The 13,533-nt window shown below is 52.1% G+C and overlaps 2 protein-coding genes across 4 annotated transcripts in view; one reads left to right on the top strand and one right to left on the bottom strand.

Annotated features, from left to right (window-relative positions):
- The window catches only part of mcrip2 (MAPK regulated corepressor interacting protein 2), an 84,533-nt gene extending 75,744 nt beyond the window's left edge, over window positions 1-8,789 (top strand). For both annotated transcript variants that reach the window (XM_059978855.1, XM_059978854.1), the window contains one exon: window positions 5,493-8,789. In XM_059978855.1, coding sequence (XP_059834838.1) covers window positions 5,493-5,563 — 71 coding nt within the window. In that variant the 3' untranslated portion in view covers window positions 5,564-8,789. The remainder of the gene's footprint in view (window positions 1-5,492) is intronic.
- Window positions 8,129-13,533, bottom strand: part of c9h8orf33 (chromosome 9 C8orf33 homolog) — a 33,345-nt gene continuing 27,940 nt past the window's right edge. For both annotated transcript variants that reach the window (XM_059978852.1, XM_059978853.1), the window contains exon 7: window positions 8,129-9,671. In XM_059978852.1, the coding sequence (XP_059834835.1) occupies window positions 9,499-9,671 (173 nt within the window). In that variant the 3' untranslated portion in view covers window positions 8,129-9,498. The remainder of the gene's footprint in view (window positions 9,672-13,533) is intronic.

Genomic DNA, 13,533 nt, shown 5'->3' with positions numbered 1-13,533 from the left:
CCGAGTTCCCTGGGGGGATGTGTGTGGTCCTGACCCCTCAACCCTACCGAGTTCCCCCCGGGGGTGTGTGTGTTCCTGACCCCTCAACCCTACCGAGTTCCCCCTGAGGGTGTGTGTGGTCCTGACCCCTCAACACTACCGATTCCCCGGGGGTGTGTGTATGGTCCTGACCCTCAACCCTACCGAGTTCCCCCGGGGGTTGTGTGTGGTCCTGACCCCTCAACCCTACCGAGTTCCCCCGGGGGTCTGTGTGTTCCTGACCCCTCAACCCAACCGAGTTTCCCCTGAGGGTGTGTGTGGTCCTGACCCCTCAACCCTACCGAGTTACCCGGGGGGTGTGTGTGGTCCTGACCCCTCAACCCTACCGAGTCCCCCCGGGGGTGTGTGTGGTCCTGACCCCTCAACCCTACCGAGTTCCCCCAGGGGTGTGTATGGTCCTGACCCCTCAACCCTACCGAGTCCCCCCGGGGGTGTGTGTGGTCCTGACCCGTCAACCCTACCGAGTTCCCCCAGGGGTGTGTATGGTCCTGACCCCTCAACCCTACCGAGTTCCCTGGGGGGATGTGTGTGGTCCTGACCCCTCAACACTACCGAGTTCCCTGGGGGGATGTGTGTGGTCCTGACCCCTCAACCCTACCGAGTTCCCCCCGGGGGTGTGTGTGTTCCTGACCCCTCAACCCTACCGAGTTCCCCCGGGGGTTGTGTGTGGTCCTGACCCCTCAACCCTACCGAGTTCCCCCTGAGGGTGTGTGTGGTCCTGACCCCTCAACCCTACCGATTCCCCGGGGGTGTGTGTATGGTCCTGACCCCTCAATCCTACCGTTTCCCCCGGGGGTGTGTGTGGTCCTGACCCCTCAACCCTACCGAGTTCCCCCGGGGGTCTGTGTGTTCCTGACCCCTCAACCCAACCATCCCCCCGGGGGCTGTGTATGGTCCTGACCCCTCAACCCTACCGAGTTCCCCCGGGGGTTGTGTGTGGTCCTGACCCCTCAATCCTACCGAGTCCCCCAGGGGTGTGTGTGGTCCTGACCCCTCAACCCTACCGAGTTCCCCGGGGGGTGTGTATGGTCCTGACCCCTCAACCCTACCGAGTTCCCCCAGGGGTGTGTGTGGTCCTGACCCCTCAACCCTACCGAGTCCCCCCGGGGGTGTGTGTGGTCCTGACCCCTCAACCCTACCGAGTTCCCCCAGGGGTGTGTGTGGTCCTGACACCTCAACCCTACCGAGTTCCCCCGGGGGTGTGTGTGGTCCTGACCCCTCAACCCTACCGAGTCCCCCCAGGGGTGTGTGTGTTCCTGACCCCTCAACCTTACCGAGTCCCCACGGGGGTGTGTGTGTTCCTGACTCCTCAACCCTACCGAGTTCCCCGGGGGGTGTGTCTGTTCCTGACCCCTCAACCCTACCGAGTCCCCCAGGGGTGTGTGTGTTCCTGACCCCTCAACCCTACCGTCCCCCCGGGGGGTGTGTGTGTTCCTGACCCCTCAACCCTACCGAGTTTCCCCTGAGAGTGTGTGTGGTCCTGACCCCTCAACCCTACCGAGTTCCCCAGGGGGTCTGTGTGTTCCTGACCCCTCAACCCTACCGTCCCCCCGGGGGTGTGTGTGGTCCTGACCCCTCAACCCTACCGAGTTCCCCGGGGGTGTGTGTGGTCCTGACCCCTCAACCCTACCGAGTTCCCCGGGGGGGTGTGTGTGGTCCTGACCCCTCAACCCTACCGAGTTCCCCGGGGGGGTGTGTGTGGTCCTGACCCCTCAACCCTACCGAGTTCCCCCGGGGGTGTGTGTGTTCCTGACCCCTCAACCCTACCGAGTTCCCCCGGGGGTGTGTGTGTCCCTGACCCCTCAACCCTACCGAGTTCCCCCAGGGGTGTGTGTGGTCCTGACCCCTCAACCCTACCGATTCCCCGGGGGGTGTGTGTGGTCCTGACCCCTCAACCCTACCGATTCCCCGGGGGGTGTGTGTGGTCCTGACCCCTCAACCCTACCGAGTTTCCCCTGAGGGTGTGTGTGGTCCTGACCCCTCAACCCTACCGAGTTCCCCCAGGGGTGTGTATGGTCCTGACCCCTCAACCCTACCGAGTCCCCCCGGGGGTGTGTGTGGTCCTGACCCCTCAACCCTACCGAGTTCCCCGGGGGGTGTGTGTGGTCCTGACCCCTCAACCCTACCGAGTTCCCTGGGGGGATGTGTGTGGTCCTGACCCCTCAACCCTACCGAGTTCCCCCCGGGGGTGTGTGTGTTCCTGACCCGTCAACCCTACCGAGTTCCCCCGGGGGTTGTGTGTGGTCCTGACCCCTCAACCCTACCGAGTTCCCCCTGAGGGTGTGTGTGGTCCTGACCCCTCAACCCTACCGATTCCCCGGGGGTGTGTGTATGGTCCTGACCCCTCAACCCTACCGAGTTCCCCTGGGGGTTGTGTGTGGTCCTGACCCCTCAACCCTACCGAGTTCCCCCGGGGGTCTGTGTGTTCCTGACCCCTCAACCCAACCGAGTTTCCCCTGAGGGTGTGTGTGGTCCTGACCCCTCAACCCTACCGAGTTCCCCGGGGGGTGTGTGTGGTCCTGACCCCTCAACCCTACCGAGTTCCCCCGGGGGTCTGTGTGTTCCTGACCCCTCAACCCAACCATCCCCCCGGGGGCTGTGTATGGTCCTGACCCCTCAACCCTACCGAGTTCCCCCGGGGGTTGTGTGTGGTCCTGACCCCTCAACCCTACCGAGTTCCCCCAGGGGTGTGTGTGGTCCTGACCCCTCAACCCTACCGTTCCCCCGGGGGTGTGTGTGGTCCTGACCCCTCAACCCTACCGAGTCCCCCCAGGGGTGTGTGTGTTCCTGACCCCTCAACCTTACCGAGTCCCCACGGGGGTGTGTGTGTTCCTGACCCCTCAACCCTACCGAGTTCCCCGGGGGTGTGTGTGTTCCTGACCCCTCAACCCTACCGAGTTCCCCGGGGGTGTGTGTGGTCCTGATCCCTCAACCCTACCGAGTTCCCCCAGGGGGTGAGTGTCCTGATCCCTCAACCCTACCGATTCCCCGGGGGGTGTGTGTGGTCCTGACCCCTCAACCCTACCGAGTTCCCCCAGGGGGTGAGTGTGGTCCTGATCCCTCAACCCTACCGAGTTCCACCAGGGGGTGAGTGTGGTCCTGACCCCTCAACCCTACCGAGTTCCCCAGGGGGTGTGTATGGTCCTGACCCCTCAACCCTACCGAGTTCCCCAGGGGGTGTGTATGGTCCTGACCCCTCAACCCTACCGAGTTCCCCAGGGGGTGTGTATGGTCCTGACCCCTCAACCCTACCGAGTTCCCTGGGGGGTGTGTGTGGTCCTGACCCCTCAACCCTACCGAGTTCCCCCGGGGGGTGTGTGTGGTCCTGATCCCTCAACCCTACCGAGTTCCCCCCTGAGGGTGTGTGTGGTCCTGACCCCTCAACCATACCGAGTTCCCCGGGGGGTGTGTATGGTCCTGACCCCTCAACCCTACCGAGTCCCCCCGGGGGTGTGTGTGGTCCTGACCCCTCAACCCTACCGAGTCCCCCCGGGGGTGTGTGTGGTCCTGACCATTCAACCCTACCAAGTCCCCCCGGGGGTGTGTGTGGTCCTGACCCCTCAACCCTACCGAGTCCCCCCGGGGGTGTGTGTGTTCCTGACCCCTCAACCCTACCGAGTTCCCTGGGGGGTGTGTGTGTTCCTGACCCCTCAACCCTACCGAGTTCCCTGAGGGTGTGTGTGGTCCTGACCCCTCAACCCTACCGAGTTCCCCCCGGGGGTGTGTTTGGTCCTGACCCCTCAACCCTACTGAGTTCCCCGGGGGGTCTGTGTGTTCCTGACCCCTCAACCCTACCGAGTCCCCCCGGGGGGTGTGTATGGTCCTGACCCCTCAACCCTACCGTTTCCCCCCGGGGGTCTGTGTGTTCCTGACCCCTCAACCCTACCGAGTCCCCCCGGGGGTGTGTGTGTTCCTGACCCCTCAACCCTACCGAGTTCCCCCCGGGGGTGTGTGTGTTCCTGACCCCTCAACCCTACCGAGTCCCCCCGGGGGTGTGTGTGTTCCTGACCCCTCAACCCTACCGAGTTCCCTGGGGGGTGTGTGTGGTCCTGACCCCTCAACCCTACCGAGTTCCCCGGGGGTTGTGTGTGGTCCTGACCCCTCAACCGTACCGAGTTTCCCCTGGGGTTGTGTGTGGTCCTGACCCCTCAACCCTACCGAGTTCCCCGGGGGTTGTGTGTGTTCCTGACTCCTCAACCCTACCGTCCCCCCGGGGGTTGTGTGTGGTCCTGACCCCTCAACCCTACCGAGTCCCCCCGGGGGGTGTGTGTGTTCCTGACCCCTCAACCCTACCGAGTTCCCCTGAGGATGTGTGTGGTCCTGACCCCTCAACCCTACCGAGTTCCCCTGAGGATGTGTGTGGTCCTGACCCCTCAACCCTACCGAGTCCCCCCGGGGGTGTGTGTGTTCCTGACCCCTCAACCCTACCGAGTTCCCCTGAGGGTGTGTGTGGTCCTGACCCCTGAACCCTACCGAGTTCCCCAGGTGTGTTAAGGAAATAAAAGAGTATTGATCAGTACCGGCCATTTGGACCATAATGTGCCAACCTTTAAACCTGCTTCAAGATAAATCTAACCCATCCCTCTCTCATGGCCCTCCATTTTTCAATCAGCTATGTGCCCAATAATTTTTTCAGTGCCCCTTATGCATCAGCCTCTGCCATCGCTCCTGTGCCATGCACCCACCACAAAGTGCAAGAAAAAAGCTACCCATGACATCCCCCCAATCAGCTTAAAATTATACCCCCTTGTATTAACCCATTTCCGTCCTGGGTAAAAGTTTCTGTGTGTCTACTTGTTCTGTGCCTCTGACTGAAGATCCCGGATTGTTCAGTGTAATTTCCAGTACACAAGGGTAAACGAGAGTGAAACAATTGTCACTCCAGATCCCATGTGGAACACAAAACCCACAATAGACAAAGAACACAATAGTAATAAAAAACACAACAAATATAAATACTTGGCTTATATACAGAGATTGATTGCATGTCTGTAAAGTGACACTTGACACAGGAGCGTCTGTACATAAGGTGACTGACCGGAAAGGATAAAGTGGTGGTTGGGGGTATGAAGGGGTGGGTTAGTGGGTGGAGGTGTTGATCAGCCTTACTGCTTGGAGAGAGTAACTGTTTTTGAGTCCGGTGGTCCTGGTGTGGATGTTACGTAGTCTCCTCCCTGATGGGAGTGGGACAAACAGTCCATGAGCAGGTTGGTGAGATATTTCATGATGTTACTGGCCCTTTCCCAGCACCTTTCTGTATGCAAGAGGATTCTGTATATACAAGATGATTTTACTCTTAACTGCTGTCTTGGGTTTGGACATTTGACAAGGGACTGTGCACACTCGCGTGTGCGTGTTCGTTCGTGTGCATGTGTGTGTGTGTATGTGTGAGTGTGTGGAGTTTCTATCTCATTCCATAAGGTCTGAAGTTGACGTCTTTCCTTTGGTTATAGACTTTGTCCCCATCGACCTGGAGGAATGGTGGGCGAAACAGTTCCTGGCCAACATTCAGAACTCGTCTTAGAGCCACTGGACTGGTCCTATCTGACGGGGGACGACAGCAGTCGCCAACAAGTGGATTTCTTCAGACCTCTCCTTCCTCTCGCTGTGTCTTGTACAGAGCGAAGATGTTTCTATAGAAACCAAATCAGCTGAGATACTCGGCAGCAACCATTGGGCCTTTGGCCTTTGCTCTGATTGGGTGAAATCCCCTGCCTTTCTGCAATAAAGCAGCAAATTTTCAGCGAAGTATCCCAGGTCATCTTCACAAGGCTTCAAAAGAGATTTGTGTCTTCTCGGACTGGATGGATGTGTTAATTCTGTGCTAGTCCACATCTGGTGACATCCTAGAATACCTGGCCTTAGGATTGAGCCAGATCTGCCTCATGAATTGAGGAGCCTCCATCAACTGACTGAGGGGATAAACTTGGCATATGGGAGCCCTGGTCAAACCAGCACCTTCTTTTCCTTGCTTCCCCCCACCATCCCTGGAATGAGGTGACATCACTCTGTTCTCCAACCACTGTGCCAGCATTAACTACCTTGCCTCTTTTCCTGACATCCACAGAACACATTCCTCAGAACCACCCTACCTGTAAACGAGAAATTCCCATGAAGTAAATGTTAAATGTTGCAGGGCTTTGGGAACTCTCCCCTCTCCCCTGATATTCACATGTGGGTGAAGGTTTCCCATCCTTTCCAGGCAGACTCCTCCAGATGGCATACAAGCCAGCCTGTTTCCCAGGGATGTGGGTCGAGTGGCTGTTGGCTGCTTAGTGGGGATGTAGCTGTAACTCTGTGAATGGCATCATCAGGATCCCAGAGGCTTTCTCCCTCCACCGCAACAAAATGGCTATTTCCTTCCTCTTATTTCCTGAAACCGTGAGGGATTTGAAACAGCACCACTCGTGATTTAGTAGCTGCCTACGATGCTTGGAGAATGCACTGTGATCCCCACTGCCTTAATGCCCAGTAGAGAGCCAGAGGCAACCTCTGGGTTTGCGACAGACCAGCATCTCAAACTACCTATCACACTGTAGCCTTTTGTGGTGTCTGTTATCCTTCAGGTATAGTGAGTGAAGGTGGGGTGGGGGAGTTGAGGTCACACCTACCTGAGGACAGTAGGCCTGTATTGATGAACACTTCAGCTGAGGGTGACCTGGTTACCTCTCCAGTGCCCTCTGCTGGTTTACATCAGAGTTCCTGCCTTTTAGCTGACCTTCTATGGTCCTGTGTTGTTGGCTCAGCCATATCTGACTGCATCACTTCCCTGGCCCCACCCTGGGCCTGTCTGCTCGCTAGGGTGCAGGCGTCTGTTATCTTACCACCCCACCCATGGCAGGAAGGACCAGCTGGACCCCAAATTTCTCCATTGATCTGTGGGAGATGGTACTACAACCTATCTCACTCACATTCTGTCCCTGGAGTGCGATAAGCACTGCATAACAGCTATCTCCATCCAAAATAAATCTGGAATAACTTAGGATTGTGGGGGGGGGGGGGGGGGGCTGTTGTATAGGACATTTCAACGCTGCGTCCAGCCTGAGGAGCTGTGCTGTCTCCTCCCACCCCACTGCCCCGTATTCCAGTGTCTTTGCTTTACAGGTTCATGTTTATTTCCCAAGTCCTTTCTGCCCTCGAGTTTATTAATGTAGATGTCCCCATCTCCTGGGATACCAAGTTTCCCTCCCACTTTACTTGTGGTACTTAGTTCTCTTCTTCCCACCAGGTTTACAGTTCTTTGTCCCCCTGCCTTACACCTGCATTCTCATAAACCTGTCCCCATCACTGCTTTCCCCTACATCCAACCTGTCCCAAACACTGCTCCTCCTCTCACATCTCACCCCACGTAGCTCCAAGTTGTCACCGAGTTCTGACGGGTTACATGATAAATTCATCTAAAGCATTAATCATGGATTGTAAGGTGAATCTAGTTTTGGTTCATTAACTAATCCCCAATCCACACAAATATTACCAGCAGTTGGTGACCTCCTGTATGGAACCTTGCTGAAGCAAGTTGTGACTCCATCTCTACTGGCTTCCACAGACTACAAGTTACATCGGTCAGATGCAAACTCTTTTCACATCATGACCTCCCTAATCCAATTAAGATTACCACTAAATTCCCCATTAGGACCTTGTCCCTATTGATATAATTTCAAGCATTTTCCATTGATATCAACCTACTACCCTTCTCTCCCCCGCACAATAACAGCAATGGATCCCTTCCCTCCCCCACACAGTAAGGGCAATGGGTCCCTGCTCTCCCCCGCGCAGTAAGGGCAATGGATCCCTTCCCTCCCCCGCACAGTAAGGGCAATGGGTCCCTGCTCTCCCCCACACAGTAAGGGCAATGGGTCCCTGCTCTCCCCCACACAGTAAGGGCAATGGATCCCTTCCCTCCCCCGCACAGTAAGGGCAATGGATCCCTTCCCTCCCCCACACAGTAAGGGCAATGGGTCCCTGCTCTCCCCCGCACAGTAAGGGCAATGGGTCCCTTCCCTCCCCCACACAGTAAGGGCAATGGGTCCCTGCTCTCCCCCGCACAGTAAGGGCAATGGGTCCCTTCCCTCCCCCGCACAGTAAGGGCAATGGGTCCCCTGCTCTCCCCCACACAGTAAGGGAAATGAGTCCCTGCTCTCCCCCGCACAGTAAGGGCAATGGGTCCCTGCTCTCCCCCGCACAGTAAGGGCAATGGGTCCCCTGCTCTCCCCCACACAGTAAGGGAAATGGGTCCCTGCTCTCCCCCGCACAGTAAGGGCAATGGGTCCCCTGCTCTCCCCCGCACAGTAAGGGCAATGGGTCCCTGCTCTCCCCCGCACAGTAAGGCTTCTTTTGACACGGATCTTTGTTCTGAAGTCCCAGGGAATGGTAAAGATGCATCCAGTGACCCAGAGTTGCTGATGTGTGCACACGTGCAGGATAAAGTGGGGCCATGGCTCTGTGTAGATCAGTCTTATGGAACAAGATGAATAGTATTTATTCAGATTTTTAAACTATGCAACAAGATGTAATATTTTCCACTGTGACTGATATAAGAATGGGAAGGGTGAAAAAAGTAAATTGGGGGGGTCAGGGCTCTGGAGAGAAGTCCACGTTAATGTTCTCTCTCTGGTTGACAAGCTGGAACAGCACTGCCCAGTGTGACTGAAGATAACATCGTTTCTGAGCCTGTGTAAGTGTAAAAAATAAATCCGTGCTGGATGACTAATCTGAAAGGAAAATAAACAGATCAAATTTATTTATCTAAATACCTTTCTCCAAGTTGTCCTTGAATTGGGGATGAAATGTCCAACAAGACGATTTATAGGGTAAGAGTTTACTTGAGTCTAACCTGTCCTGGTCACCTATTATAAGAAGGATGTTGAGGCTTTGGAGAGGGTGGAGAAGAGGTTCACCAGGATGCTGCTATCACAAGAGGCTGACAAGCTTGGGTTGTTTTCTCTGGAGCGACAGAGACTTGAGGGGATAGAGGTTTTATACAATTGCGAGAGGCACAGATAGATGTTTTCCCACGGTTGAAGTGTCTAGTACCAGAGGGCAGGTATTTAAGGTGAGAGGAGGTAGATTTCAAATAAGATGTGAGGGGCAAGTTTTTATACACAGAGTGGTGGGTGGTGATACAGAGGCAGGTATAAGAGACGTTTAACTAGGCACATAAACGGAAGGAAATGAACATTGTGGACAGATTAGTTAGCTATTTGATTACTAATTTAATTGGTTCAGCACAACAGTGTGGGCTGAAGGGCCTGTTCCTGTGCTCAATTGTTCTATGTCCCAGAACAGTGTTAAAGGGGATGAGTTATCACTTCCATCACCAATGCCTCACTGTGCTTCTTTCCCAAGGTAGAGTACAGTGTGTAGGAAATGAACTCGGAAAGATCACACTAAGAAACTGTTTATTCAACCTCGGCTGTGAACAGATGGGTAAAAGGAGTTCACCGCGCATGTTTCAATGACTTAGAAGAAATTGAACCGGAATTGAGACTGATCTGTATCAACTGTGGTCTGCTCAGGATTCATGGGATTGTCTGCAGCAGGTGCTTCAATCTTCAGTAATTTATTTGCCGTTTTCCTGAAAACTTTGCTCCTTGTTTGCTCTTCCACAGGTTTGATGGTGGCAGATTTTGTAGCTGGAAGAGATTAACATTTCAAATCCCATACCCAGAAATACTCATCCATACCCAATGGCAGATGACACAGGGAAGCTCATTTGTAACACAATGTTGAGCACTACAACACAGACCCTTCAGCCCATCTAGTACATGCTGAACTGTTATTCTGACTAGTCCAATTGACCAACACCTGGGCTGTAGGTTAAGGATAGAGTTAAGACACTGCAAGGATAAAAAGACTGGTTTATACACGCCCCTGAAAAGTCAGCAGGATGGCGGATACCATTTTTAATGGGAAATAGAAAAGGCATGTTAAAACAGCAATGGTGCGACAGACACAAGAATTTTAATATGCAGGTAGATTAGGAAAATCTGGTTGGTGCTGGATCCCAAGAGAGAGAATTGGGAACCCTTTTTAGAGCAGCTTGTGGTTGAGCCCACTAGGGGATCCTCTGTTCTGGACTGGGTGTTGTGCAATGAACCGGATTTGATTAGGCAGCTTAAAGTAAAGGAACCCTTAGGAGACAGTGATCACAATATGGTAGAATTCGCCCTGCAGTTTGAGAGGGAGAAGATAAAGTGAGTTGTAACATTACAGTGGAGTAAAAGGAATTGTAGAGGAATAAGAGGAGCTGGCTAAAGTTGATTGGAAGGGATGGTGGCAGAACAGCTATGAAGAAATAGTATTCTGAAGGGAAGATGAAACAACTGTGGCTGACAAGGAAATTTAAAGACGGCATAAAAGCAAAAGGGCATATAATAGAGCAAAAATTAGTGGGAAGTTAAAGGATTGAGAAGCTTTTAAAAACCAATAGAATGCAACTAAAAAAGAACAAGGAGAGAAAAGATGAAATATGAAGGTGAGCTCGCCATTAATATACAAGAGGATACCAGAAGTTTTATTTAAATATATGAAGAGTAAGAGAGAGGCGAGAGTAGACAGTGGACTGCTGGAAAGGTAGTAATGGGGGACAAAGAAATGGCAGATAAACTTGAAGTATTTTGCATTAGTCTTCACTGTAGAAGACACCAGCAGTATGCCAGAAATTCAAGTGTCAGGACAGAGCAAGTGTAGCTGCTATTACTAAGGAGAGTTACGTCCCCTGGACCAGATGGACTCCACCCCAGAGGTGGCTGAAGATTTTGTGGAGGCATTAGGAATTATCTTTAAAGAGTCACTAGATTCTAGGATATTTCCAGAGGACCTAGAGAATTGAAAACGTCACTCCATTCTTTAAAAAGGGAGGGAGAGGGAAGAAAGGAAATTAGCTTAGTTACCCTGACCTCAGTGGTTGGGAAGATGTTGGGAGTCCGTAATTAAGGGTGAGGTTTTCGGGTACTTGGACGCACATGTAAAATAGGTCAAATTCAACATGGTTTCCTTAAGAGGAAATCATGTCTGACAAATTTGTTGGAATTCTTTGAGGAAATTGCAGGCAGGATAGACAAGGGAGAACCAGTGGATGTCGTGTACTTGGATTTTCAGAAGGACCTTGACAAGCCACACATGAAGCTGCTTAACAAGATAAAAGCCCATGGTATCACAGGAAAGAAGTTAGTAATAGAAGATTGACTGAATGGAAGGAGGCAAAGAGTGGGAATAAAGGGGGCACTTTCGGGTTGGCTGCCAGTTACTTGCGATGTTCTGAGGAGTCAGTATTGGGACAGTTCCTTTTATGTTATATGTCAATAATTTGGATGACAGAATTGATAGCTTTATGGTCAAGTTTACAGACACTGTGAAGGTAGGTGGAGAGGCAGCTAGTGTTAAGGAAGTGTGGACTTGGAAAGATTGGGTGAATGGGCAAAGAAGTGGAAAAGGATCTTGGCGATTGTAGTGATGACTTACAGTGGACTGAAAAGCTTGAGCTTGTAGATATTAAGAAAGAGAATGTGCTGGAACTTTTGGAAAGATTCAAAGTTGGATAAGTTACCGGGACTGGATGAGGAGTACCACAGGCTTCTGTGGGAAGTGAGGGAGGAAACTGCTGAGCCTCTGGTGATAATCTTTGCATCATCAATGGGGATGTAAGAGGTTCTGGAGGATTGGAGGGTTGCAGATGTTGTTCCCTTATTCAAGAAAGGGAATAGAAACAGCCCAGTAAATTATAGATCAGTGAGTCTTCCCTAAGTGGTTGGTAAGTAGATGGAAAAGATCCTGAGAGGCAGGATTTATGAACATTTGGAGAGGCACAATATGATTAGGAACAGTCAGCATGGCTTTATCAAAGGCAGGTCGTGCCTTACGAGCCTGATTGAATTTTTTGAAGATGTGACTAAACACACTGATGAAGATAGAGCCATAGATATAGTGTGTATATGGATTTCAGCAAGGCATTTGATAAGGTACCCCATGCAAGGCTTATTGAGAAAGTGAGGAGGCATGGGATCCAAGTGGTCCTTGTTTTGCCCACAGAAGGCAAAGAGTTGTTGTAGATGGGCCACATTCTGTGTGGAGGTTGATCACCAGTGACGTGTCTCAAGAATCTGTTCTGGGACCCCTACTCTTCATGATTTTTATAAGTGACCTGGATGAGGAAGTGGAGGGATGGGTTAGTAAATTTACTGATGATACAAAGGTGTGGAGGGCTGTCAGAGGTTACAGTGGGACATCGTAGGATGCAAAACTGGGCTGAGAAGTGGCAGATGGAGTTCAACCCAGATAAGTGTGGAGTGGTTCATTTTGATAGGTCAAATATGATGGCAGAATATAGTATTAATGGCAAGTCTCTTGTCAGAGTGGAGGATCAGAGGGCTCGTGGGGTCCGAGTCCATAGGACACTCAAAGCTGCTGCGCAGGTTGACTCTGTGGTTAAGCAAGCATACGGTGTATTGGCCTTCATCAATTGTGGAATTGAATTTAGGAGCTGAGAGGTAATGTTGCAGCTATATAGGACCCTGGTCAGACCCCAGTTGGAGTACTGTGCTCAGTTCTGGTCGCCTCGCTACAGGAAGGATGTGGAAACCATAGAAAGGGTGCAGAGGAGATTTACAAGGATGTTGCCTGGGTAGGGAAGCAAGCCTTATGAGAATAGGTTGAGTGGACTCGGCCTTTTCTCCTTGGAGTGACAGAGGATGAGAGGTGACCTGATAGAGGGGTACAAGATGATGAGAGGCATTGATCTTGTGGATAGTCAGAGGCTTTTACCCCAGGGCTGAAATGGCTAACATGAGAGGGCACAGTTTTAAGGTTCTTGGGAGTAGGTACAGAGGAGATGTCAGGGATAAGATTTTTTTTTTTTTTACACAGAGAGTGGTGAGTGTGTGGAATGGGCTGCTGGCGACAGTGGTGGAGGCAGATACGATAGGGTCTTTTAAGAGATTCCTGGATAGGTACATGGAGCTTAGAAATTACCTAGGATTACCCATAGCCCTCTATTTTTCTAAAGTAAGGACATATTCAGCACAGGTTTGTGGGCTATTGTGCTATAGGCTTTCTATGTTTCTAAGTGGCAGATGGAATATAGGGAGTGGTCATGCATTTTGGTAGAAGGAATTAGGGAAGAAAACTCAAAATTCTGAGGTGCAAAGGGACTTGGAAGTCCTTGTGCAGGACTCCCTAAACTTGCAGGTTGAGTCTGTGATGAGGAAGGCAAATACAATGTTAGCATTCATTTCAAGAACTATTATATAAGCAAGGATGTGATGCTGAGGCTTTGTATGCCATTCGTTAGACTACACGGAGTATTATGAGTAATTCTGGGCCCCTTATCTATGAAAAGATGGTCCAGAGGAGATTCACGAGAAAAATTCTGAAAAGGAAAGGATTAATATAGGAGGAACATTTGATGGCTGCGGGCCTGTTTATAAGAATCTCACTGAAACCCATGGGATATTAAAAGGCTCCCCCTCTCCACGCATCTGATGAACCCAAAGGAAC

Source organism: Hypanus sabinus, chromosome 9 (genome assembly GCF_030144855.1).
Source record: "Hypanus sabinus isolate sHypSab1 chromosome 9, sHypSab1.hap1, whole genome shotgun sequence".
Lineage (NCBI taxonomy): Eukaryota > Metazoa > Chordata > Chondrichthyes > Myliobatiformes > Dasyatidae > Hypanus > Hypanus sabinus.
This window is presented reverse-complemented; position numbering and strand designations above follow the sequence as displayed.